This window comes from Perca fluviatilis, chromosome 17 (assembly GCF_010015445.1).
Source record: "Perca fluviatilis chromosome 17, GENO_Pfluv_1.0, whole genome shotgun sequence".
Lineage (NCBI taxonomy): Eukaryota > Metazoa > Chordata > Actinopteri > Perciformes > Percidae > Perca > Perca fluviatilis.
The window spans coordinates 3682265-3709331 of NC_053128.1; the positions used below are offsets into that span (position 1 = coordinate 3682265).

Below are 27067 nucleotides of genomic sequence, written 5' to 3' on the forward strand. Positions count from 1 at the left end.
CATTATAACAAACGGCTGTCAAACACAACAGTTACCATTAAGGTTTGCATTTTTTATTAAGATTATAAATTTTCAACAAATATTTTCTGGAACAGTTTTTACCCGGTGATATACATTTTAGTAAGCACAAAAAAATACAAGAATAACAACAAAATATGTAGAGAATGGCTGAATATTCTCTTTATTTTGGTACACATAGTGCTCATAAAGCTAATGCGTGGATCCTCAGGTTATGGCTAAATCATGAGTTTTTGCCTTTCTAAAACAAAAGGACTACGATCATTCTTTTACAAAACAAAGTAACACACACAAAACCAAGACGTATTGGAATTATGGAATTGCTGTGAAGGCTTTGAGCAACAACCATGATTAAGAAGGAGGATGTCAAACTGCCAAAGTAACCCTGGACTGTTTACTATCACACACTGGGAGTGGATGGTGGAGTGATATAGTAATAGCCCAAAAAAGTGTTGCAGTACATGTACGTGTTGGCACTCCGTTAAGTGATATGAGTTGGTTTCTGAGTCCATCAGTGTACCTCAAAAAGTGTTAAGGAGAGAGTCTTGGACCGTGGTCTTTCACATGACTACAAACTGCCCAGAATGTGCAAGGTCCAACTTTAAACTGGAGAAGATGGGTTTCCATAAAGGCTCCTTTAGACCCGGAACAGGAGAGACTTTCGCTCACTATCCATCTCTGACCATAGCTACACTGTAAACCTCTGATGTAAACTTACAGCTCAAATCTCACAGTAATCATGCTGTTTTATTGTTATACAGGATCATACTGTCAACGGCTATGTATTCTGGGAGAATAATATCACGGCACTATCTGCGAATGTTACAGATTACAGGTATTTAGGGCTAATACCAAAGCATCTTGGGAAAATACACACTGCAGCCAGCGTATTACTGTAAATTCAAATAATACAGTAAGAAACTATGTCTATTTACAGTAAAATACCTTAATACCTGTTGCTGTAAACAGTAGTTTAGTGGCGAAGCTGCTGCCGGTATATTACTGTAAATTTACAGTGAAAAGTTTGACAGTGTAGCAGTTGTGTGCATTTGATTTAAGGCAATGGAAGTCAATCCATTTCATCATGTCATTACCATTTTGACAACAGGATATATATATATATATATATATATATATATATATATATATGTATGATATATATATATGTATGTATATATATATATATATACATATATATATATATATATATATATATATATATATATATATATATATATATATATAATATATATATGTGTATATATATGTGGGTGTGTGTATATGGCACAAACTCTGTCCTCTCCCTGGCAAAACTATTGTCATTAAAATGCTCTTTTTTTTTAAATACCTTTTCTTTTTTTCCTGCAAAAATAAAAGTAGATTTTAGACCTTGTAGGGGAGACCGGGTATCCGTTGTGACACCTCCAGATCCTCCAATCAGAAACGAGCGGGAGTGACGTCACACCGCGCACACCAAACGAGCCACATTCACATCTGTTATCTGTTCTTTCTTTAGGACAAAAGGTGGGCTTTGAGGTCTAATTCTTGATACTTGTGTTTTAAGAAAAATCGCTTTTCAGCACATGGTATTTACTATGACACCAGAGGTCAGTTGTAACGTATGCTAAAACCGACTTAGCTGAATGGTCAAAAATCCCTTCTCAGTGTCTAACATTTTCAATAATAACCAATTCGTGTTCAGAGATGAAGTTATTGAGGATACAGTTTGGCCAATTGTGACGTTTCCTCACCTTCTGTGTTCAGTAAACCTGTGTTTTACCAAACCAGTGACCATCACTATCACTGGCCGGTTAAATGACGTCTACTGCTGACCACACTGATATCGGTGACAAGAAAAGTGGATTTTTTTTTTGTAGCGTTACAACTGACCTCACACACAGTTGCTCTATTTGTAACAATGCACAGCTTCTGTAGAAAACACTGGTCTCACCCGACCCATCATTCTGCAGCACACCGTTCACTATTTGCACATAGAAAGGCTGTGGAACAGTACAGTCAACTGGCAACGTTCCCCTAAGGTTCCCAAGGAAAACTTGTTCTAAGTGCATTCCATCATGGACACGTAAATAGCAGAAGGGGTAAACTATGCAATACGTTCCACAAATTACACGTGAAATGTTGGAATATTCCTTGGAGAACAGTTAAGGGAACGTTACTTTGTTAGGCTATAACAGGAACATTGTTCCCCAACAAACAAGCAAAAACTGGCAGGAGAAAACGCTTCTCCGCTGGGTTCAGTTGTTATACTTTTGTGGGGAAAACGTGTTACAACTGACCCCGGTCTCTCCTAAAAAAATTAATAATAATAAAGGGTTTGATTCAAAATGCCACAATCGCTCGGGTCCATGCCCCCAGGCTGGCCAGGACCTGTTTACTACAGATCTGTTCCAAGTCCGCCTGTCTGCTCAGCAGCCCTGTAAACCCCGAGCCGAAGATGGAGATCAGGTTGGAGATGTTGGAAGTGTCTGTGTAGTCTAGGTGGAAGTAGGAACAGTCCTCGCGTTTCGCCCGCTTGCGAGCCGATGTCAAATCCGACACCTCCTCGCCGTCGGACGTACAAAAGCCGAACTCGACCTTCCGTTTCTTGGCCGGGGACTGCGCGCCCTGGCCGCACTGGAGCGCGTCGCAGCAGCAGCAGTCCTGGTGGAGGTAGCCGTTCTCCACCGTGGTTACCACATGCGTGTCCAAATCCAGCACTGTGGTTATGTTGCAGTGCGTGCTGCCGTTTGCAGGGAACTGGTCGCAGTGGGGCACGGGGGCAGCCTCCATGCAGCAGCTTCGATAGTAGGAGGGATCCGGTTCTTTGCCGCCGTCCTCTAGGGGAGAGCAGCCGAAAAGAGCGCTCGCTGTCCGGGCGTGCGCCGCTGGCTGCGCAGCGCCTCGGTGGCACGCGGAGCCGCAGAGACTCGCCTCTTCGCCGCAGCAAGCAGCCCGCGCCTGCTCCTCGTCGCCGGCGTCCTCTGCGTCCAGATCCAGCGGGTTGAGCTCCTGGATCTCGTTGCAGACGGTCATCACCTCCTCGTACTGCTGCATCCTATAGATCTCCGCGTATTTCTCCTTGACGTAGACCTGCCTGGCGTTCCGCAGCACGTAGGAGACCAGCAGGTTTTTGTGCAGCTTGATCCCCCCTCTCTGCGTCCTGGAGTTGTGGATCTTCATTAAGGAAATGGAGATGAGGCTTTGCGCGTCCGCTGCGCATTCCATGGTGTGGATCATTGTGATGTTTCCCCCCTATAGTCCACCTCCAGCTCCTCTCCGGGAGATGGGAAAGCCGTCTCTCAGCTATCTCAGTGGGAATGGTTTTGTTCGAGGAGAAAGGTTCAGATCCGCTCTGTGGAGAAACATTGGACTCACAATGATCCGCCTCTCCCCACGAAAGCCAGCAATCATTCGCAGATGGCTCGAAACCAGAATACATATTTATAGTCAAGGCAGAGGGCCCGCCTTCTTCGGGGAGAGCCAGTCAGCTGCCTGGGTTCTGTTGAGTGGCAGACTGGCACGCTGGAAATATGTCGTTCTCGACCAATCAGGGTCAGGCGGTTCCCCCGGACTATTCAAATTCCACCCAGGTTGTCTAACAGGAATGTCCTGATTTCAGCTGCCCCATAGCTGGGACTTTCAGTAAACCAGTTCCATTTCGGGGGAAACCAATCGAGATTTACATATTAACAACCAATGAAGTAGGATAGTCACCGTTTATTTTAAAGTTTGGTGTTCCAAGTAAAAAAAAAAATAGTTTTTACCTTTTGGACCAAGAAGGCATTTAACCCTCCTGTTGTCCTCGGCTCAAATTTGACGCATTTTCAAAAAGTTTCTGTATCAGAAATGTGGGTTTCTTTCAACCAAATTGATCAACCAAAAAATAACATGGATGGTTCCGTACAACGCTCTTCACAAGTAAAAAGAAACGATCAGTGCACTACTTTCATTGAATTTGGGTGTTTCATTCAATTTGATAGCATTTGAAAAATGCATGAAAAATAACTGATAAAAGAATGTTGAAAAAAGTGACCAAATCGCAGGAAAAAAAACAACAAAACATTGGAAAAAGTGACAAAAAACTTGTAAAAAAAAGTGACCAAAATGTCAAAAAACAATTGCCCAAAACGTTGAAAAATAAAAGGTTTGAATTTCAAATTTCGACCCAGAAAAATAAAAAGTTGCAGACAACACAAGGGTTAAAGGGGAACTATGCAGTTTTTTTTAAGCTTAATTGACCTTAACTGAACAGCTTCAGAGTCACTGGAATGGTTATATGACTGTTTTTGGGTTGAATGGTGGTCGTCTCGCTCCCCCCTAGTGCCTGTGAGTGGAAAAACCCCCCTTGCAACTTTGGGCCGGTGAGCCAGTGGCCTCAGCGCCAGGAAGTATGGCGTGATATCAGGTCTCGCCATGTAACGAATTACTTCACGGCACCGCACACATACGCACCATTCAGGAACCGGCCAACAAGGTAGCGATGGAGTTTTTCACACTATCGTCATGGCTGAGCTGGCAAAAAAGAAGCAGAAAGCTAGGAAAGCATTGTCAGAGGAACAGAGGAAGATGAGACGGCAGACTGACCGAGAGAGGAGTCAGACACCAGTAAACATAGGAGCTGTGGGGGGGCTCTATAGAGAAACCTGCCAGCAAAAAGCGAGAAAACAGCGAAGAAATGGCCAAAACTGCATAGAGACCCTTTAAAGCAACCAAAACATATGAACATCGCAAATGATGACATCTCATGAGGCATTGCATACAAATACTAGTTCTTATAAACCCAATAAACACTTTTATTTTTATATAATGCATTAAAATGTCTGTCAAAATGAGCAATGTGGGGGGTTTTGATGAAGCCACCCTCTGGTTTCACTGATGAGAGAAATGCTCAGTCATCTGGCCCAGCAGCACCACTCCACTGCCAGACTAATGTTGTGTATTCAGAAAGAAAGAAGTCCAAAGACCTGGAGGAAAATACCTGTTTTGTTTAAAGGGTCAGTTCACCCAAAGTACACCCACACACACACACACACACACACACACACACACACACACACACACACACACACACACACACACATAAAAAACAGTTTCTAGTGCAGAGATCTTCAACAGGGGATCCGTGACCCCTAGGGGGGAGGAGGGGGAGGGGGTCCTCAGAGTTAGTGCAGGTAGGGGCGCCAAATTATGTTAAAAAGAGAATTATTTGAAAGGTTATATTTTCAAAAATTCAAATACGTCTGAAAATATACATTAATATGAATCCAACATATTAATAGCAAAGATAAATTGGCCTATTTGTGAGAAAACAAACCATTGTAGATACGGTAGCCACTATGGTAGCCTTACGTTTCAGCTTAAGGAGTCTGTATGTTTAACATTCAAACATGATGTGTAAATAATATATTGATATCATTCATTTATATCCATCCGACCCAGTTTAATATGCAACTCAATTGTATACAATGTGTGCAGTAGGGGGTCCCTACTTCGGTTCTCTTTCAGCTAAGGGGTCCTTGGCCTAAAAAAAACGTTGAAGACTCATGCTCTAGTGGGATCCATTCATGCAGATCATTTTATTTTTTTATTTGTCCTGGTTTTGAGAGCTCTGTTTCTGTGATTCCTGACTGCACCTAGTCTGGATCGACGACATTTCAATTCCAGGATAATGTTACCGGCATTTACTATCTAACCGGGACGTTTTGGGACCGATTGGCGGGGATTTGTTACGGACAAAATACACACGGCGATACACTGGTAACAGCAAATTACGTTTAGTATTCAGCTAATTAACTTCATTTAATATTGGCATGTTTTTTTTGCATGGTTGAAATGTTCCACTAAAAGAAGTTCCTTCCCGAGACTATTTAGCAGAGCCACCGTCGCTGCGTCCGGAGCTTAGCGCCGCCAGAGACAATTATGATTGGTTTAAAGAAAGGCAAACAACCCAGAGCGTTTTTTTTCCCTCTATCCTGTGTGAGAGTTGTAGCCAGACTTTACTCTGCAGCGCAGTGGATTACCCAAATACAATAGAGGTGAATGGAATATCAATTGTGGTGCTTACAGTATTGGAAAACTACATTTAAAAAACTCAAGCACACACACACACACACACACACACACACACACACACACACACACACACACACACACACACACACACACACACACACACACATTCTCCTACTCTGATTAATCCACAGACCTCACTGTCAACCAAAGAAATAGTCATAATTATTAAATTGTTATTACACCGAATTCCAATGTCTCCAACTGCGGGATTTCACTCAAAATTAGGGCTGGGGGGCGCCTGGGTAGCTCACCTGGTATTTCATGTCTCCATCTGTCCTATAAAAAAAAAACAACAACAACAATTAGAGCTGGGTACCAAATTCCATACTTTTTAGGCACTGATGGAACTGCCTCTAAAGTATCGAGTATCGAAAAATGCCTCGTCATTCAATACCAAATTTCAATACCTAAAGGAGTACATCTCATCAGCGTCAGCGAGCCAATAAGCATGCAGCATGCTTCTACCGAGATCTCATAATGTCTGTGATTGGCTGTCTAACGTTACACGTCGTAGAGACACGCAGGAAAAACTCAACGTTACACAGAGACGGGGCTCACGTAGTAGGAGCTGAAAAATAAATATAAAGATTTTTGCCGTAATGTGTAATGTTGTAATTTCTTTTTGTATTATAAAATTGGTATTGAAGTCACGGTATTGGTATCGGTACAAGTATGGAAAATTTTTCAAACGATACCCAGCCCTACTCAAAATCTTGAAATAGGTTAGTATGTCTTTACCACAATAGGCCAGAGTTTCTACTCAGGCTCTAAGTTCTTCTTCTGGTTGTGTTATGATGGCAATTTGAGGATAAAGTTTAAAGCTACCAAAATCAATATTTTCAATGGGTCAAATGTAAATGTAAATGGACTGTAGTTATACAGGGCTTTCCTAGTCTAAACGACTATCAAAGCGCTGTAACATAGTACAGGAACCATTCACCATTCACACACTGGTGGCCGAGGCTGCCGTACAAGATAAGATAATCATTCACCCTCAATTTACACTCCGATGGCGCAGCATCGGGAGCAGTTCAGGGTTCAGTGTCTTGCCCAAGGACATTTTGACATGGGACTGCAGGGCCAGGGATCTAAACCACCAACCTTTTCGATTGGAAGGCGACTGCTCTATCACCTGAGCCACAGCCACCCCAATGACTGTAATGTCAAATTTGACAAACATACAGAATTATCACCCAACTGCAGTTATTTAGGGCTCACAATTGGACTGTTTCGGTGTACTCTCAGTGCTCTCATAGTGTCATTTCTAGCAGCAGCAGCAACAGCAGCTGTTTTCAGAGAAAAGCTCTCAAAAGCGACTGTACATTACCTGCTCTGCAGCAAACAGCAGACAGACACAGTTAGAGACTAGCTGGTTGGAACATTTAGCGCCTATAAAGGAGAGTGAACATTAGACTTAGCCTACGTCAGGTGACCTGATAACATAACTCCGAAATGAATGGTGATGCTGCTCTGTGTCAGCTGGAAGCGTGAATGGCACAGTCCCATACAAAAACGATCCAGACAAATTTGTAACGATATGATCCACATACATACATATAATACAATTAAGATGCAAATAAAAGTGGAAATAAATCAGATTCTGATTCAGAAATGCCCCCAGAAAATTCCACACAAACAGAACTGACACAGGTAGGGATGTGGCTCATGTTTATCTGATGAGTAGGTGGCACCTTGTATGGCAGCCTCGGCCACAGTGTATGAATGTGTGTGAATGGTGAATGGTGGCTGTACTGTTTAAGTCGCTTTGAGTAGTCATTAAGGCTAGGGCTGTGTACTGAATTCAATACTTTTTAGGCAGGAATTGCCTCTAAAGTAGTGAGTATCGAAAAATGCCTCATCATTCACTACCCAATTTCAATACCAGTAGAGACAATATGCATGCAGCATTTATTCTACCAAGATCTAATAATGTTTTTGATTGGCTTTCTAAGGTTGCACGTTGTAGAGACATGCAGGAAAAACTCTTTGTTACGCAGAGAGACAAGTATAATGGAGTAGGAGCAGAAAAATAAACAAAAGAATTAGTGTCTGTACCAAAGTCATGGTTATTGATTTTTTTTTTTATGTTACGTAGCCCCAGTTAAGACTAGAAAAACACTATATAAAAACAGTTTATTACATTACACTGGAGGATACATTTCTCATTTAAATACTGCTGTTTCCTGCAGTTCCTGGGTCAGTGTTGTCCCTCTAAATGTGGTATTTTAGTAACATTGAATGGCTGCCAGTACCCTGTAGTTAGGGGGCAGTTCGAAGTAGCATTCGCTGCTAACGTGTAAGAATGTCCTGAAGCAGCGATGTGATTGGGGAATGTTAGCAAGCCAGCAGGAGAGAGGCGCGTCGCACACCAACACCGGCCACCGGGAGACAGGGAGAGAGCGAGTTACTTTGAAATATCGGCTTTGCCTGATATATATGTCATGCAGAGTCTGGGTCGGATAAATGGCTTGGGTATCGACCTAGTCAAATCTCTGCTGCTTGCCTTCGTTTTCTGATACATGTTAATATTCACACCCATGTGAAACCGTATCCTCTACAAACATGACACTGACATATTTGATCTTATATAGCTTTGTTGTGCTGCCCCAAGTGGCCAAAACATGTAATTAATGAAGCCTTTAATAGAAGTGTGTTTTGAAGGTTTTTGGTACATTGACAGTTATTTCAGCCTATAACCGTCAGCTGTGGTGGTTTCCCCAGGCTTGTTTGCACAGTTGCAGTAAACCCAAACCCTCGGCTTCAAAACAACAGACTATGTCAATGTTTTTTTATAGAACATATGGCAGCAGCTCCACAACCACAGTGGGGTATCCTGCATAAACAAAGCTGACAAGTTTCATATGACATCTCAGTGGACTGACGTGTTTACAGTCAGTTCTTAGACAAAATCAGGACATCTTATAGTTCTGCTCCCTCAAACAGAGTGACCCGCCACCCTGCATAGTCATAACCCATTAAATGTCAGTAAACATGTTGGAATAATAACTGATAAATAATACAGTTTTAATAATAAAAGTTGTCAGTGCAATAATCTAATACTAAAAGTATAGCTGAATACCTGGAATGAATACAGGATGGTAGGATGTGCATTTTAATCACAGGTTCAAATGTTTGCCATGTGAGTGCAGTAACCCGTGTTGAACCTGTAGAGGCCAGTGCAGCACTAGTTTTCTGCCCTGTGTGATTAGTGTTTTGTTACTCTTGCCAAATTCTCATTGTGAGCTGGGACAGAGCCTTTACAGCCTGGAACAAGATATTTATTTATATATATATATATATATATATATATATATATATATATATATATATATATATATATGAACCAGAAATCACGAGAACGTGAAACTCCCTCTGGATAAGACCAAGACCACGCTGATGGCTGAAGCACGCCTGATTGCAATGTTCTCTATGAATGATGAATGTAAGATGCAGAGCAAGGCAGACACTCGTCTTTTTTTTGTTCCAGAGGAGGTAGCTGTTTGCAAAGAGGAGCACACCCCAGAGGTTGCTTTCAGTTTAATATATAAAGATCACTGCTCACAAGATAAAGGCCTGTTGGCGGTACTGGAGCTTATATTCAACATATATAAGGAAGAGCTTCACCGCACTGCAATCTATGCCATATTGATTTATTAAGGAAAGCTTCTTCACGCTTCTTCTTGGAAAATAAAAGTATTTTTCAACCTCTGGATGTCACATTTAGGGTACAAAAACACACTTTTTCAAGTGCAGTAAATCTAAAAACACACACACAAACCAAATACACAAGATACATCAATACAAAGACTTATGTCGAGAGATTGTCAAAGTTCAAATTAAAGGGTTGGGTCACCCAAATGACAAATACCTTTTCTGACTTACCTCTAGTGGTATCTAGCCACTGTAGCTAGTTTTGGTTTTATTAGTCCAGGTTTGGAGACATCTGTCTCCGACATTTCAGTCTCCACACCAGCACAGCATTGAGTAGGACAAACCTGAGCAAGTTCTTTTTTATTGGAAGCACTTTTACTAAAGGAACTGTTCTTAAGAAAACAGGCTGTGCGTTTAATAAAGAGCTGGAGTCAGAATATTGTTAGCCTAGCTCATCATAAAGTTTAGAAACATGGGAAACACAGCCTGGCTCTGTCCAAAGTAAAAAAGAAAACACACCTAGCAACACCTGTAAAGCTCACCAATTAACACGTTGTATTCAAGCATCAACTTCCGGGCCTGAAAAGTGATGCCAATGCAGAATTGCCCTAAACCTGCATAAATATTTCATTTCATGCAGGGGGCGACTTCACTGGCTCCAAAAAGAAGTCTTATTGTATGGAAGTCTCGCATTGCCAAACCTTACTCCACAGTGCTGCGGAGTACCACACATACATAGATCATGTTTGCATTTCTTTAAACCAATCACAATCGTCTTGGGTGGTGCTAAGTAGTGATGTTACGTTGTGTGCCGAGGCTTTCGAAGCGTGTGTCGAGAAATCCGAATGACATCCGAAGCCTCGCTGCACGTGACTGGTTTACTACGTGACTACTATATCATGACCAAAAGGATTGATTTACACACGTTTGATAGCCACATTCCTCTCAAGGAAATTTGTTTATTACAGTTTTGTTAATAATATTATACCACCATAAAAAATTATACACTATATAAATTAGGGGTGGGGGGAAAAATCGATACAGCATAGTATTGCGATATTTTTCGTGGCAATACTGTATCGATACACAGACACCAAGTATTGATCTTTTATGATATATGTGTTTGTCAGCCTGTCTGCTTGACAATCCCATTTTTCAGCAATAAAATTGAAGTGAGATGAACAGACAGAGAAATGTATCTCTTTAGATAAAACAGATGTTGACAACATTTTTCTTTGGGGACATCATTTGAAATTGGGAAAAATTGTAAGTTGGAAATAAGGTAATACATTGCAATATATCGCAGAATTTTGCAATATGTTTAAAATCAATAATATCGTATCGTGATGATATCGTATCGTGAGGCCACTGGTGATTCCCACCCCTAATATAAATGGATTATGTGGAAATTTATTTTTTTTCTTCATAGTTATTTCTAAATCTTGTGCAAAATACAGTCAAAAATCATCTCTGAAAAAGTTTATCACAGATCACATAGATCATATGTAATATATCTGCCTGTTTTACACTCTTTGACCAACAGGTGATATTGTGAGCAAATGAAGCCTTGAGAAATGAACCCTTATGCGAATAACTTTGCTGGAAAGCTTCAATGCTCCATGATGCTTCATCTCACCATCACTAGTGCTAAGCTCCGGATGCAAAGACAGTGGCTCTGCAAAAAAAAATTGTAAGGGACTTGTTTTGGTGGAACATTTGCACCCCGATAAAAGAAAATGCCACCTACAATATTAAATGAAGTTAACTGTTGACACAATACGGTAACGTGAGCAAAATTCTGAAGCTGTTATTAAGTATTTTTCCCATGACCATAATTTTGATGATTTATTCCTGTTGATAGGCCTACTTTCTAAAAAAACATTCTACCGCATGTGTAGTCACGTGACCTCGCCCGGATCAGTCAGCCGCATGGAAAGCACTGAGTCCGAGTCAACTGAGCAACTTGTGCCCCTCAAAAAAACGAAGTGTCCGTTGTCTGGAAACATTTTGGCTTTAGAAAAGATGATTTAGAACAACGTGATTAATTATTGTTCATTTATCATTATCGAGGTAAAATGCAGCCCTAACGTAAGCTATTTAAATTAGCTGGGTACACGGTTAAACGTAATTTGCTCTTAGCAGTGTATTGCCACGTGTACTTTGTCCATAGCAATCTTGCCATAATCGGTTCCAAAATGTCCCAGTTAGATAGTAAATGCCGTATACATATTCTTTGTAAATCTTTACAATCATTCACCTAAAGAACCAAGCAAGCCTGCCTTGTTGTACAATCCAAATTTTCTTGGCAAAACTTGCCATTTTCAGCGTAGCTACACACCGACCTGTCAATCAGGATAGAGCCTTAGCAATGCAAATCCACGGCACTGTGTATATTAAAATAGTGTGAACTTGTGTGGTCCTTGTTTTTTCTTTTGAAACGTTGACCCTCTCACAGTGTGTTGTGTGTTTTCAGTTCATAAAAGTTAGTTTTGGTTGCGTAAAAATGTCTGCGTTCGGTAGCACCTTGCCAACCAAAGCTAGCTAGCGTTAGCTGCTATCTTAAGGGAAAGATTTTCAACCAGCTTTGTGTACTGCATTACATGCAGATGAATGGCGCCAGTGACCGGAGGTCCCCACTTACCTGCCGGCAAAAGTCTGCCAGGTGTCTCGTCAGCTAGTTGAAAATCAAGTTTCCCTCTTTAGCGTTTAGCTTTGCACAGCACAATTGAAACCATAGCCAACACTAGCTTATGGTTGGCCCACACTGAAAGATTTTTTAAAAATCTTAACAGATGTTGAAAATGGGAGAGAGACACCACATATAAAGACATGTAATGATCAATTTAGTTTTGTTAGTTTTTTTCAGCCTGGGTATAACAAATCTTTCAGAACCATCTAAAAATCGGGGCTTTGCTTGCTCATTTGTAGGCTACTGTGTGCCCGACATCATCCTCCAAAGTTAACCCAATGAAATTTATATAAATACATTCTCGTGAAAAAACAATTTCATTATTATCCTGCTTTCTTTCTCTCCCCACACTCTTCCACTATTTTGCGGTCTTTTTCTATTTTCGGTCTTGCCTCATTGTATCTGCACTCCCATGTTCACAGCCATCCTCCCATCCTCGCTCATCTCCTCCATTTATGTTCTCCCCTCATCTTTTCAGCCTCACTGCTTGATTGTTTTGGCTCCTTGTACCACCCTTCTGCTTACTGCACTGACATCCTCTTATTTTTCACCCCTCAGTTTCCTCCTAGGCATGTTTATTTCTCTCTGTAGCTTGGAGAGAGTGCAGCATTGCAACACAGTTGCAGGTGTCAGCAAAGCAGGTCCTGTTTTCTCTCGGCTTCCTTCGCATGCATGGTCAGCACTGGAGACCATATAGGTAGCTGTCTGTGCTGCTGCCACAGACCTGGATCCATACCCCCAGATATTACTCTAATGGGTCTCTGCGTCCTTGTTAAAATTTCTGATAATCTTTCCCTGTGGTATCTCTTTCTGTATCTTCTACAGCTAGTGCCTAATAACTGCACTTCTCAACAACCTCTCTTCCAGCTGTGCTCAGTCTTGTAGAAGAGCAATTTTTTTTAGCAGATCTTTCAGAAATGAGATTTTAGCGTTGTGTCCTGTAAAAAAAGGCTGTAAACTAGACTGAAAATTATGCGTTAAATGATTTATTAATGAAGAAGTCAGTTTCTTCCATCCAGTGAAGCTTGCGAGGACTATCATGCCTGATTTCGCCCTCCAAACCTGTATGTCTGTCACACAAAATATATCAGATGCTAATGGATTTTAATGAGGCTTTGGGGAATAATGTGTTTCAGTGATTGGCCTAAGGAAAGGCAATAATGTTTGATTTGGTTGCATATCTGTAATATTTTGTACTTATGGCTTCACTATAACTCTACATTGTCTAATAAGAGATGATGAAGGCTATTTATTGTACACTTATCTTAAATAAAGGTAAAAATCAGAGTTTATTTATTAAACAAAAATGTATTTCACTTACCACTAGTAGTATCTAGCCATGCAGATAGCTTTGCTTTTGTATTTATAGGTTTTAAGGTTTTTGCCTCTACTGCGATACAATGGAGGGAAATGGAATTTTGTCAAAAAAAAACATCTCCTATGATATACAGTGTCTCATGCCATTCTAATATGAACTCCGGACATTTTCCGGAGAATCAGGTCCGGTCATTGTCCAGAGTTGCCCCCTCACGCATGTAGCACACAACAGGAGATTGTCCGTGTAAGATGATTCTTAAAGGTGAATTCCGGTCGATTTCAACACGTAGCTATGTTGTTTGTTGTCACGTAGTGCTGTCAGTAGCGAAAAAAACGATTATTATTAGCTTTCGCACCCAGGCGGCTGAAACGGAGCGGGTTTTAAACGTGCTTTTAGCTTCTTAACATGTTCAAAATGTCATTACAAGTGCCTTGCCATGTGAAGTGATTCCCTCTGAGTGAACACAGTGAATATGGCTGCAGTAGATATGAAAGAAATGCATACAAGTTGTGCTAATTCATACCTCTGTTTAGTTCCGATGTTGAGACGGCAGTAAGACGAGTGCTTAGGGACCGTCTACAAACTACAACACCGAAAAGAGACACAACAAAAATATTTATTAATTTAATGATTAAATAAGGTGGTGTCTCAAAACTTACCTCAATTATAACTTTTCTCCTGCTAGTTGTACTACAGCACTTACGTTTAAAAAATTGTTGTTGTAGTTTGTAGATGGTCCCTAAGCACTCGTCCGGAACTAAACAGAGGTATGAATTAGCACAACTTTTATGCATTTCTTTCACATCTACTGCAGCCATATTCACTGTGTTCACTTGGAAAGAATCACTTCACATGGCAAGGCACTTGTAATGACATCTCAAACATCTTAAGAGGCTAAAAGCACATTTAACGCTGGCGCCCTGTTTCAGCGGCGCATGTGCTAAGCTTAGCAGTAGCATAACTCGGTGTAGCCAACAACGATTTTTTTCTTTTCTCGCTACTGACAGCACTACGTGACAACAAACAACATAGCTACGTGTTGAAATCGACCGGAATTCTCCTTTAACAATAGCAAATACTCTGTTTGCTTAAGTCAAGGGTGGTGACTGGTAAGAGCATGCAGGACGCAGAACATGACATGGATTACACCGCAGTCACATAGCCAGATCATAATCTGGTCAAGTCTTTTGCCATTCCTTAAAGGTCCAATGTGTGGGAATTTCTCCCATCTAGCGTTGAGATTGTATATCGCAATCAACTCTCTCGCACCATCAGTTAAAATTACGTATTACAGCTACGGTAGCCTTCACGCTTCAAAAAGCCGGTCTTTTGCTTTTTTCATTATCCTTTTTTTTTTTCTGGGCGAAGATCCTGAAACTTGGATTTTGAATACGTGCGTGAGGCGGAGTGGCAATCGGGAGAGTCAGGAATTTTCCTGGTAGGGCGGTAGTGTTTCGAGGCTGGAACCAGTTCATGCGAATGCAAACGTAAAATTTCATTTCATCAATTTCATTGATGGTGGTGGTAAATATTCACGAAAAAGGACAAGTTTGTGAACGGGCAACAACGATTTTGATAATGAACAACTAAACACGTTACACACTGGACCTTTAAACTTGCCTGACAAATTTGTCATCGGCCCCTACCGACAGAAGTTCCCAAATCTCGTTGTCTCTCAAGATAAACATCTACGTTGGACTCTTCATGGAAATGACTCCCCCTTCTTCACCCTCAGATGTTTGTATTCTTCCGTTTTTACACCAGCTGCATGATAGAAACCTGCCAACTGCCCGCTGTGAATTCTCCGGACAATGACCAGCTCTATTCACATATGGGCGCAATTGGACATTACATTGGACTTTGTACTAGTGAGCTGGCAGGATAAGTCTATTCAATATCCTGTCCAACTGATTCAGACGTTTGTGTTCTCACATACAGCTCTTCCGTTTAATGTCTAGATACGTTCAGGGTTGCAGTGCTTGTGTGAAAGGGACTACTGTTATTCTGGATAAGCCAGATACCTCGCTTTGAACAATTTTCATAGGGATTATTTCATTAGTAGTTCCAACGAAAACGGTGACATCACCTTCTGTGTTTTTGCTTTCTTTCTTTCTTTTTGTAATTTAGGTAAACTGACTCTTTAAAGGTTCAGTGTGTATGATTTACTGGCATCAAGCGGTGAGGTTGCATATTGCAACCAACTGAAACTTCTCACCTGTGCCAAGAGTGTAAGAGAACAAGGTGGCAACACGAAAACACAAATGGAACTATCTAGAGCCAGTGTTTGGTTTGTCTGTTCTGGGCTACTGTAGAAACATGGCAGCGCAACATGGCGGACTCTGCAGAAGAGGACCAGCTCATAATGTAGATGTAAACAGCTCATTCTAAAGATTATGTTTTTGGGGCATTTTTGGCCTTTTTTGCCAATATATTGCCCTAAATCCTACACGCTAAAGGCAGATATATACAAAGTCCATTGACTAATTTGTAATATAACTATATATAAATGTGTATGTATAATTGGTGCAGCTTTAATAATTGCTATATGGTTAATATTCAATGTATCTATATATTTAGGAATTTGCCATTTCAATAATATTTCTTGAAACTAGGCACCAACACAATTGCTATCACAAACCCAGGGCACCAGTGGGTGTTAACTAATATTAACAAGGGCACAACCACAGTCCTGGTGGAGCATGGCAGTGGCTGGAAGAGAGGCGGGAGCAGGATGAATACATTATTACTGGGAGAACTGCAGTGTCAGCAGGTGGAGTTTTAATGATGGCGAGCTTCAATAATGGCCAATCACATCCACTCCTCTAATCCCCTTCGACGGAGAAACTGCACCCAGTTTGATCGTGCTGCCATTTAGCAGTTTCTGCATGTTCTGCGACACAATAACTGCAAGACTTTAGAGGGTGCAATGTCACAGCTGGGCGTGGACCCAACTCCCAAGTGCAACTATTCACACCTGACCACACCCAGCTGTGATGTTCCGTGGTCAGATTGCAACACATTGAACCTGTTTATCTAAAGAGGTCAGTGCTTTCACCGTATACAAGACAGCAGGCTTTACACTCTGACTTTGGGCGTGGCTGTTTGGCTCAGCTATAGACACTATTGATTTCTGATGTGGTCAGACAAAACGTCGTACAAACTAGTTTTGAATGAGCATAACCCAACCCTGAGACATCCTATTAAGTTGTGAAATATATTATTGTTGAGAACCACCCATTAATCATGAACAGGCCAAAACCAACAACGCTTATTCTTTTTGTTCCCTCCCCTATCGTAGCCTCAGGCCCATTGGTTCCTACTGAAACTGTGAGGGTGTGCTCACTTTTAGTTTGACCCACTGTCTAAAAAGTTGGGGCACTGACTAAAAAGTCAGGGTATTTTCAAAAAAAATATTATTAATTTTAGTGCATAAAATTGCAGTTTTTTTATGTGATGAATGACACCAGATTAAAATGCATACCGTATATCCTCACATTGTGCCAACATGAGTAAATAAAAAGCATTCTATTGCTATCATCAGTGTAATTATATGTAACAGTGCTGTTTGTGTGAGTGTATATGAGAGACGGAAATGGAAATTAAAGGAATTGAATGAAACAAAAATGAATGGCTTGATGTAGTATTGTAGTAGGATATTGGCCTAAATTGGTACAAATATATGTATTTTTCAAAATTTTGGGAATCGTTATTTGCCCCTTAATCACAAAATAAAAAAAAAATCACAAAAAAACAAAACAAAAAAAACCACTGACACTGGTTTGACCTCTGGTCCATCTGCAGATATGCTGGTGATGCCAGGCTAGCTAGTTGTTTTTATAGTGCGTTCCATTTACCTCGGAACTCAGAAGCCAAAGCTGGGAATGACGATGCACCCGAGTTGAATGCGGTCCATTTACAAGTCGGATTTTTATTGTTTAGCTGTTGTATAGAAAACAGCATAGCAACATGTCCTCAGATAGAAGATGGACAGGACTGTATGAACGACACAAATAAGGCAGAAGTGCTGATAACTAGGGCTGTCAAACGATATATTTTTTTTATCGCGATTAATCGCTGAATTTCTATAGTTAATCGCAATTTATCGCATGTTTTATCACATGATTAAAATTCTATTATTTTGCATTTCAGAACTGATTTTAAGTACATATTAACAATGGAAAGCAATTCTTACCAGTGTATCTTGATTGGGAATCAAATGAATGCAAAGAAAGTGACTTTATGAACTTGATTTTAAGATTTGTATTTGTTTATTATTTATTTATTTACTGTAAACAAAAGAAAAATGTGTGAATCTAGTCACACATTTGATGCTAGAGTCAATATTTGGGTTTGGTATTGTTTGGTTTGGATACCGGTGCTAAAGCGGTACTTTTAAAACGGTACCGGTGCCTTAACGGTGCCTGAAAGAAGGGTACTAAATGACGACATTAAAGAACGGCTTGTTTATTGCTAAGGCCATATGGTCAAAATTAAATGATTTAATAATAATGTAATAACTATTACATTAACCTATTTCACTAGTAAATAGCTGTTGAATGACAAAAACAACCACCACATGGGAAAAGGGTATTTAACAATATCTTTGAATGCACCATGAGGCTGTAGGTTACCAGTTTCAATGAACGCAACCTGTGTTTTTCCAACAACGGCAGTTGCAGATTGTCACATCCCGGTGTCGGAATCCTCTACAGTGAAATACAGACAAACTTTACACCGTTCAGCTTTAGCTGTCAGCATTGTAACCGTGTTTAATCCGGCTACTAGCTAGCGGTAGGCTAACGTTAGCTGCTGTCGAGTGTAGTGTTAACTAGCGTCACGTGCAGCGATGTTTCTGTTGCCTGAAACGTCTGTTTCATAGCATCAGAGAGAAGCGCAGGCATATCAGTGGCACCGGAATGAGGCACCGAAATCCACGTTGCTATTCGGTCTGGTAGATACTGGTCGTTAAGGCACCGGTGCCGTATAAGCACCGGATTTCAGTAGCCAACCCTGTCGACCCGTCCGGGAGTTTTGGAAAATAAAAAGCACCACTCAGAGTTGTGTTCCTGCTGTCTTTTTCCATCATGCCTGCAGCAGCAGGATGTGTTACGAGGAAGTATGGCAAAGTGCGGCAAAGAGTCAAAATAGTAGCCTGTTAGGCACGACGCAAAGCCGAGTAATGTGAAAATAAATGGCGGCATGCGATTAAAATAAATGTACGCGTTATGCTTAATTTAATTTAATCGCGATTAACGCGTTAATGCTGACAGCCCTAATAATAACAACTGTATATTGCTTGTGCTATACGCTTTAAATGTGAACATGTACCAGCCCAGGTCAGACATATACACACACTTCATTATTTTCATCGTAGGCTCCTCATCTAATAATAAGTGTTTTTTCCTGTAAAATTAACAAAATTGCAGCAACAGCCTTTTTCAGTTTAGTGTGAGATTTGAGATGCTTGAAGGTAGCACCGGAGAATTTGTTTACTGTTGCCAAGCAACCAGGGGTAGGCTAGGCACGCCAAAGAATTTCTAATATAGGAAGAAGTTCCACTCCCTTGTTACTTCCGGCTTCTGAACTGGTTGCAGTTCCACCAGAGTTCCATATAGGAGGCGCTCACAGGCCAGTGCAGAATGAATGGGGCTCTATGGCGCTATACCCCTCAAAACCCACTTTTTTCAGGATATAATTTTTTGTCTAGTAATTTCAATGTTGCATTCGAAAGGGGAGGATAAAAAAATACACAGTGTTGTGTGTTAGATTTTTTTAAAGTCACTTTTTTGTTCTAAAAAGCCTTTTAAAATGTCCATGACGTCATACACATATACGGCCAGAGATACTGCTTTACGGCAAGCTCTGAGTCGCTTCCTTTTTTCTCTCGAGGCATCGACAACACAGCTGATAGGTTCGGCTCTCTCTGTCAATACGCGTGCTAGAAAGAGGTTTGCTAATGTTTTAAAGACCACACCGAAATATTCACTCTGATATTCAGGCTCTGCTTCGGATGCAATCAAGCGGGATCTCCGATCGTAATCACTCCTTCACTGACCAATCAGCATTCATTAGCAGAATGCTAGCGTGTTATGGGCAACAACGACACACCCTGTAAGAAATCAAAAGGACATAAGTACTCGTTCATTCAACTTTCGACCTATAACCCATGTTGAACTGGCAAAAACTACAATCAAATCAGAGGTTTCTCAACGACAATCAGGCGAAAGAGACAAATTTGGCCGTCTAGGTCCATAGAGTCCCATTCATTTTGCACTGGACCGCGATCACCCCCAGTGGAACTCTGGTGGAACTGCAACCAAAATCCAGTACAATGGGGCTGAATAGGGAGTGGAACGGCTTTCCGTAGACCGGCTTTGGGCGCGCCCAGGAGCACTCACAAGCAAGTCCATGTCTCTATCTTTTGTAGCTAATGTGACTGTAGGGTATGCGACGCACAGGTCTGCTTCCGAGCTCCATGTGTTTGAGTCTGAACCGTAGACTGGAAACGTCACGTCACAGGAACTTCAAACTAAATCATTTGTATTGCGCTCCTAAACTTTGTGTTGATGGGATCAATGGATTAGACTGATTTAGCTAGGATTCCTCCCAAAACTTCACTCGGCTTTCACAGCTTTCCTCACGTAGAGACGGTTGCTAGGTGATAGAAACAAATACAGCATGGTCGGATCCCACACGTAGCTTGCCCGTTCTATTCGCCTTGGAAAAATAAACTGGACAAAGTTACATTCGGGGCTACACTCAAAACATTCGGGGCTGAAGCCCCGGCAAAATCGGCTGACGCCGCTCCTGGTGTAAACCGGGACATTTTAGCGTCGGGACTCGGGACAAACAATTCAAAATCAGGACGTCTGGTCACCCTATACTACAGCTTTCACAACTGTTGATACAGGGGGCCGCCATGGTGGATTTTGAACTCGTGCTACGGCGAGGTTGTCCGAGTTCCGAGCTCGGAAATCCGAGGTCAGGGGGCGTGTTTCCGAGTTATATTATATGTTATATTAAACATTCTTTTAACATGTTTTCTTTTTCAAATGCAATAAAATTGAATAAAACACCCAAATCCAATGAAAATAGTGAACTGATCATTTATTTTTCTTGTGCAGAAAGTTGTATGGAACTTGTGTTCCATGTGTACGTTCAAAAGTAGTTCTAGTCGTGTGACAGAAAACTCCGATTGGACAGATAGTCTAGCTAGCTGTCTGGATTTACCCTGCAGAGATCTGAGGAGCAGTTAACCATAGTCTCAAATCACAAACTCACAAATCAGCCGGAGGTTAGAACGCCAACTCAAAGAAAGAGGAAAGTGACGGACATCCGGCCGAAACTTTGTGACATCCGGCGGAATTTCCGGCACCACCAGAGCAAACCCAGAAATGAAACTTTGTCGATATAGACTAATCGCTACTTGTTAATCAAAAGTATTTAAAAAGAATTCAAAATTAAGACAATAAAGTAGCGAGCTATAGACTTAAATGAGTAGTCAGCTGTTTGACGCTTATAGAAAGCTCTGCTTATATCAATCATGAAACCCCTAATAAAAAGTGCATGTGCACATGAGGGGACAGGCTTATCATTTCTGACAATCACTATGAAAGCATATATTTTTTTTATGTTGTAAGGAAATATGAAAAACAGAAAGTCAATTCTTTATTTAAAAAAACAAAGTTTGGTGTACCCCTACTTCCAAGGTCTACGCTACAGAGGATGATTCCTACACTCTAAGAAATGTCTGCGTATAACAGTATTTTAACAGAAATTGTCCATAGAATGTGATTCTCAGTTGTATTTTAGTTTTTTTTAACATTTTTGAATTGCATAATTTGTGCTCCGACAACATCCTTGGTTGGTTTTGGGAAATTAAAGAAGTCCATGTTGTCACTTTTTATTGACATTTGTTTCTTTTTTCACAATTTTTGAATTTCTTTTGTAGTTTTTGTCGCTTTTTTCCACCTTTCTGACGCTTTTTTCGACGTTTTTGTCACTTTTTTTGTATGTGTTTTAGAAGTTTAGGCTACTAACTGAGCAGCTTTGTATGACAGAATTGTATATAGGCCTAACAGAAAATGCTGAATTGAATGTACATTCAATTCCCTGGGAAGGCTGAGGAAGAACTAGGAACAAAAAAGCATATGAAATTCTGTATTTTAACTATAGCTACACACAACTTTAGTTTTTAATTACGTGAAAAAAATGTCTGGGGTAATGAGCTGCCAGAACATTTTCTGTTATTTTACAGATTTATTTCTTAGAGTGTAGTAATAATTCCTACGGCAGCACCATCAATCCAAAATGTCCTCTTGTCCCCAACAACTATCTGTATCTAAGACAGTTACGTTGTTTAAGTGGATTCCTGCTCCCCAGATGAACCGTTTTCATCTCAGTGACTCTATGATCTTTCCTCCAGCACCAGCTCCAGTAACTCTTCCATATTGTGGAGTTTTCTAAACACTGCAAATTAGCTCTCTTACTGTCTGAAAAGCCTTTGTCTTTCTCTTGTCCTTCATCTATCTCCCTCTGTTGTCCACCACATGCACATTCCATTTTCTAGTCCAGCATTTATCCTCCCACTATTATCATTTGCTGAATCCCAGTTTTTCTTCTCCCTCTCCCTTCTTTTTGAGAGAGTTCTGTTCGTTATATAAAAAAACAAAGGTTCTTTCCCTGCTGCCAGTAGAAAGAAAATCTGTTTTCTTTTTCCTTTTTGTTTCTGTCTGGGTCCTGCTGCTTTGCTCTGCTGCTCCCCACCCCTCCCTAGCTCCCTCCCTCCCTCCCTCTCTCTTCCCCCTCCTCCCTTCTTCCCCTACTCCCTCCCTTCCTCTGCTTTTGCTGGCTCTGCTTTCATTCTAGCCTCCCCCCCCCCAGCTCCTCCATCCCTCCGTCTTCCCTCTAGAGAATAGGGGTCATTGCACAAATGATTACTCAGACCCCTGTCGCCATGGCAATGCTGCCGTGTAACAGGCGACAGGCACGCATCGAGCAACAGCAAAGACGCCGATTAGTAAGCTGGCGATGGAGAAAGCAAGCACTGCCTTTGTGTAACTCTGTTTTGCCTCCATTTTTTTTTTTTTTTTTCAAACAGCCTGTCTCCAGCTAACTGGGGTGGAGGGAATGAGGGGAGGGGGGAACGGTGGAGCCGAAAGAAGCCTGCAAACATTCTGCTCACAGCCCTCCAGCTTTGTCTCCTTTCCCTGCTCGCCTTCTGTGTCTGAATGAGGACTGCTGTTGGTTTATTTCTGCGGCCGTTTAGAAACGGTTTTAACGATTCTTTTAGCATCAAATCCTTTCTGAACAGTTAGCCAGAATCTAGAGTTTGCAGGTACGGTGGAAAACTTGTACATTTGAGCGATATTTTAACCCTCATGGTGTCCTCGGGTCAAATTTGACCCGTTTTCAAAGGGGTCACTTTATGTGGCTTTCTTTTCAACCAAATTTCCCAAAAATAACATGGATGGTTCCGTCCGCTAATTGATGATCACTACTTTTATGGTCTACCCAGGAGAAAATCTGTGATCATCCATAAACATGTTTCTCTGACCTCAACTATTAGTCAAGATCATTCCTAATTTCTGCTCATTTTACTCAAAAATTAAAGATAATTTCATGTAAATGATGTTTATTCACCGTCAATTCCATAAATAAGTGTAAAACTAGTGGTAACAACTTATGAAGTTGGCTAAAAAGATACATCATACAATTGGGTAATACTAAGAAGCTACTTTATGCTTTATAAACAGGCAAACCGAACCGGAGGACAACAAGTGCATGGTTGACGGGAAGACAATACTTTTGTACAACAAACTGAATAGTTCCTGTTTATGAGTTAATCTAGCTTCTAATTGGTTTTATAGACTCTCCTTCCCCTTTCCTGCAGTGGGAACTATCAAAGCCTTGTAAAGCCATACAACCAGTCCATTTTTTAAATGATATATTCACCCAAATTTCAAAAAATCATATTTTCTCACTTACCCCCAGTGATATCTTTGAGATTTCTAGCAAATGTAATGTTACATCCCATATTCCATTCTGAGAGAACTCTGAAGAAAGTTGTTTTATTTGTATGTCGCACTGCTTGCTCTTGAGGGACTTATTGTAATTGTTGGGGCTTTGTAAATTATAGAGTGTGGTCTAGACCTACTCTATCTGTAAAGTGTCTCGAGATAACCTATGTTATGATTTGATATTATAAATAAAATTGAATTGAATTGAATTGTATCCTAAATTGCAACACTGTATTCCTATCTGTGAAGTCTGGCATTGCCAGACCTTCCTCCACAGCCACACGCCTCGTTGTACTTCTGTTCTAACTTCCGACTGTTAGGCTTTTTGTAACTGGATATATCATTTGTTGGGTCTAAATATGAATATGGATAACATTAGTGATAGTGAGATGCTTGCTACAGTTGCATTTCTAGTGATGTATCGGCGAAAACACATTTTATTTCTCTGACTCACTGCTTTGTTAAATCGTCGCTCGCTCTCTTCAGTCACTCTCCATCTCGCGCGACCATGTCATTACCGTGCTTTCGGGCGGTTGTTGAGACTCCGTCTAAAACTCTGCCATTTCGACCGGCTGTTTCTAATATAAAAAATAAAAAGGGATTATGGATCATTTATTTGTATATCTGACTTTACCAGCTGACTTCTCTATTGGCTGTTGAAACAGGGGACGTCCCTTACGTTCTAAAACCAGCCTCTGCGACTTGAACAGCTGAGTCGCAACGACACCGTCAGCTGGCTTGAGTCGAGCTAACCCTACAGTCACATGAGCTACAAAAGACAGCGACACACACTCGCTTGATGGGCGTTCCTGGGCGCTTCTGTATCGATAGTAGCATGCTATTGCCTAGTATCTGCAAGAGGTCTTACAAGTCACTTCAGAGGTATTGTCAAGTCACAAGAACAATGTGGTTGTTTTTGATTTAAAAGTATTTATTTCTATAAAATATGAGATAAAATGCCAAACATATCAGATATATATATACAGAAATACGATGTCCTGAAGCGTTTCCGCCATCTTGAAGGATTTTCTTAGAATCGAGCAACCAACGTACATGAGTCACGCTGCCCTCACGCTGCCTTCACTTCGATTGGCAGTCGCTTTGTCGCTTGGCATTTGCATAAAATAGACTTATCACACTGCACATAGCTGTACATACTGTACATATCTGTCTATATGGTTCAGTCAGTATATCCATATTTATTCTGTTTTTCTTATTATATATTTTGTTAATGCACTGCATATATCAATATCTATATTATTCTTACTACTATTATAATGTCACTGCTACTACATTGCACATATACACTCACCTTAAAATAGTTTAGGAACACCTGTAAGATTTCGCGTTAATGCGATTATCTAATCAACCAATCACATTGCAGCTGCTTCAATGCATTTAGGGCTGTGGTCCAGGTCTAGACAATCTCCTGAACTCCAAACTGAATGTCAGAATGGGAAAGAAAGGTGATCTAAGCAACTTTGAGCGTGGCATGGTTGTTGGTGCCAGACGGGCTGCGAGTATGTCAAATCTGGCTCCAAGCACCAGTTACTGGGATTTTCACGCACAACCTTTTCTAGGGTTTACAAAGAATGGTCTGAAAAAGTAAAAACATTCAGTATGCTGCAGTCCTGGGGGGCCAAAATGCCTTGTTGATGCTAGAGGTCAGAGGAGAATGGGCCGACTGATTCCAGCTGATAGAAGATCAACTTTGACTCAAATAACCACTTGATACAACCGAGGTATGCAGCAAAGCATTTGTGGAGCCACAACACGCACAACCTTGAGGCGGATGGGCTACACCAGCAGAAGACCCCACCGGGTACCACTCATCTCCTCTAAAAATAGGAAAATGAGGCAACAATTTGCACGAGCTCACCAAAATTGGACAGTTGAAGACTATAAAAATGGTCTGATGAGTCTAGATTTCTGTTGAGACATTCAGATGGTAGAGTCAGAATTTGGCGTAAACAGAATGAGAACATGGATCCGTCATGCCTTGTTACCACTGTACAGGCTGCTGGTGGGGGTCTAATGGTGTCGGGGATGTTTTCTTGGCACACTTTAGGCCCCTTAGTACCAATTGGGCATCGTTTAAATGCTACAGCCTACCTGAGCATTGTTTCTGACCATGTCCATCCCTTTATGACCACCATGGACCCATCCTCTAATGGCTACTTCCAGCAGGATAATGCACCATGTCACAAAGCTCAAATCATTTCAAATTGGTTTCTTGAACATGACAATGAGTTCACTGTACTAAAATGGCCCCCACAGTCACCAGATCTCAACCCAATAGAACATCTTTGGGATGTGGTGGTACAGGAACTTTGTGCCCTGGATGTGCATCCCACAAATCTCCATCAACTGCAAGATTCTAGCCAATCAATATGGGCCATCATTTCTAAAGAATGCTTCCAGCACCTTGTTGAATCAATGTCACGAAGAATTAAGGCAGTTCTGAAGGCGAAAGGGGGTCAAACACGGTCTTAGTAGGGTGTTCCTAATAATCCTTTAGGTGAGTGTATGTACATGTCGTTCATACATTGTTCATGATACATAGCCATATTTATTCTGCTCTTATAACACTGCAATATATTCCTTGTCCTGCCTATGCACCACCTGTCTATATTTGAATATCACATTGCACTTTTCTGCTTTTTTTTTTCACTTCTGGTTGGATACAAACTGCATTTCGCTGTCTTTGTACTTGTACTCTGCACAATGACAATAAAGTTGAATCTAATCTAATCTAATCTAATCTAATCTTCTTGTCTATTTTGGCCCCGCCTTGCTTCTGGCAAACGGCCACTCCCATTGAAAATGAATGGCAGCCTGCCGCTTTGTCGCCGTCTCTTGTAGCTACTGTGACTGAGGGGTGAGACGGGCCGGTTCAGACCGCTGCAACTTTTGCCTGTGACGTTCTAAAACGGGTTTGTTTCTCGCAAATCTTTGGTCTGACCGGGGCTTAAGTACTGTAAATATGAATGAGGATAGCGTTGGTGATAGTAACTTGCAGTTGTATTTCTAGTGATGAAATGGCAAAAGCATTTTATGACTCACTGCTTTGTTTAATCGCTGCTCGCTCTCTTCAGTCACTCTCTAGCTCGCTCGACCACATACCGTGCTTGCGGGCGCTCGTTGAGCCTCCATCCAAAACTCTGCCATTTCCACCAGCTCCCCCCCCCACATGATTCAACGATAAGTCTACAATGGGCAAAGACTTGACAATTCTAATTCGACTATGTCAATTCTTAGTCGGGCACACTACTACTTTCAATTATTCTTCAATACAGCTTA

The 27067-nt window shown here is 41.1% G+C and overlaps 1 protein-coding gene across 1 annotated transcript; it reads right to left on the reverse strand.

Moving 5' to 3' along the window:
• Positions 1 to 1278: 1278 nt before the first annotated feature.
• On the reverse strand, positions 1279 to 3418 carry ier5l (immediate early response 5-like). The gene has a single exon (XM_039780782.1). It carries the CDS (start codon positions 3253 to 3255, stop codon positions 2359 to 2361), a length of 897 nt encoding a protein of 298 aa, XP_039636716.1. The 5' UTR covers positions 3256 to 3418; the 3' UTR covers positions 1279 to 2358.
• Between the last annotated feature and the right edge of the window lie 23649 nt (positions 3419 to 27067).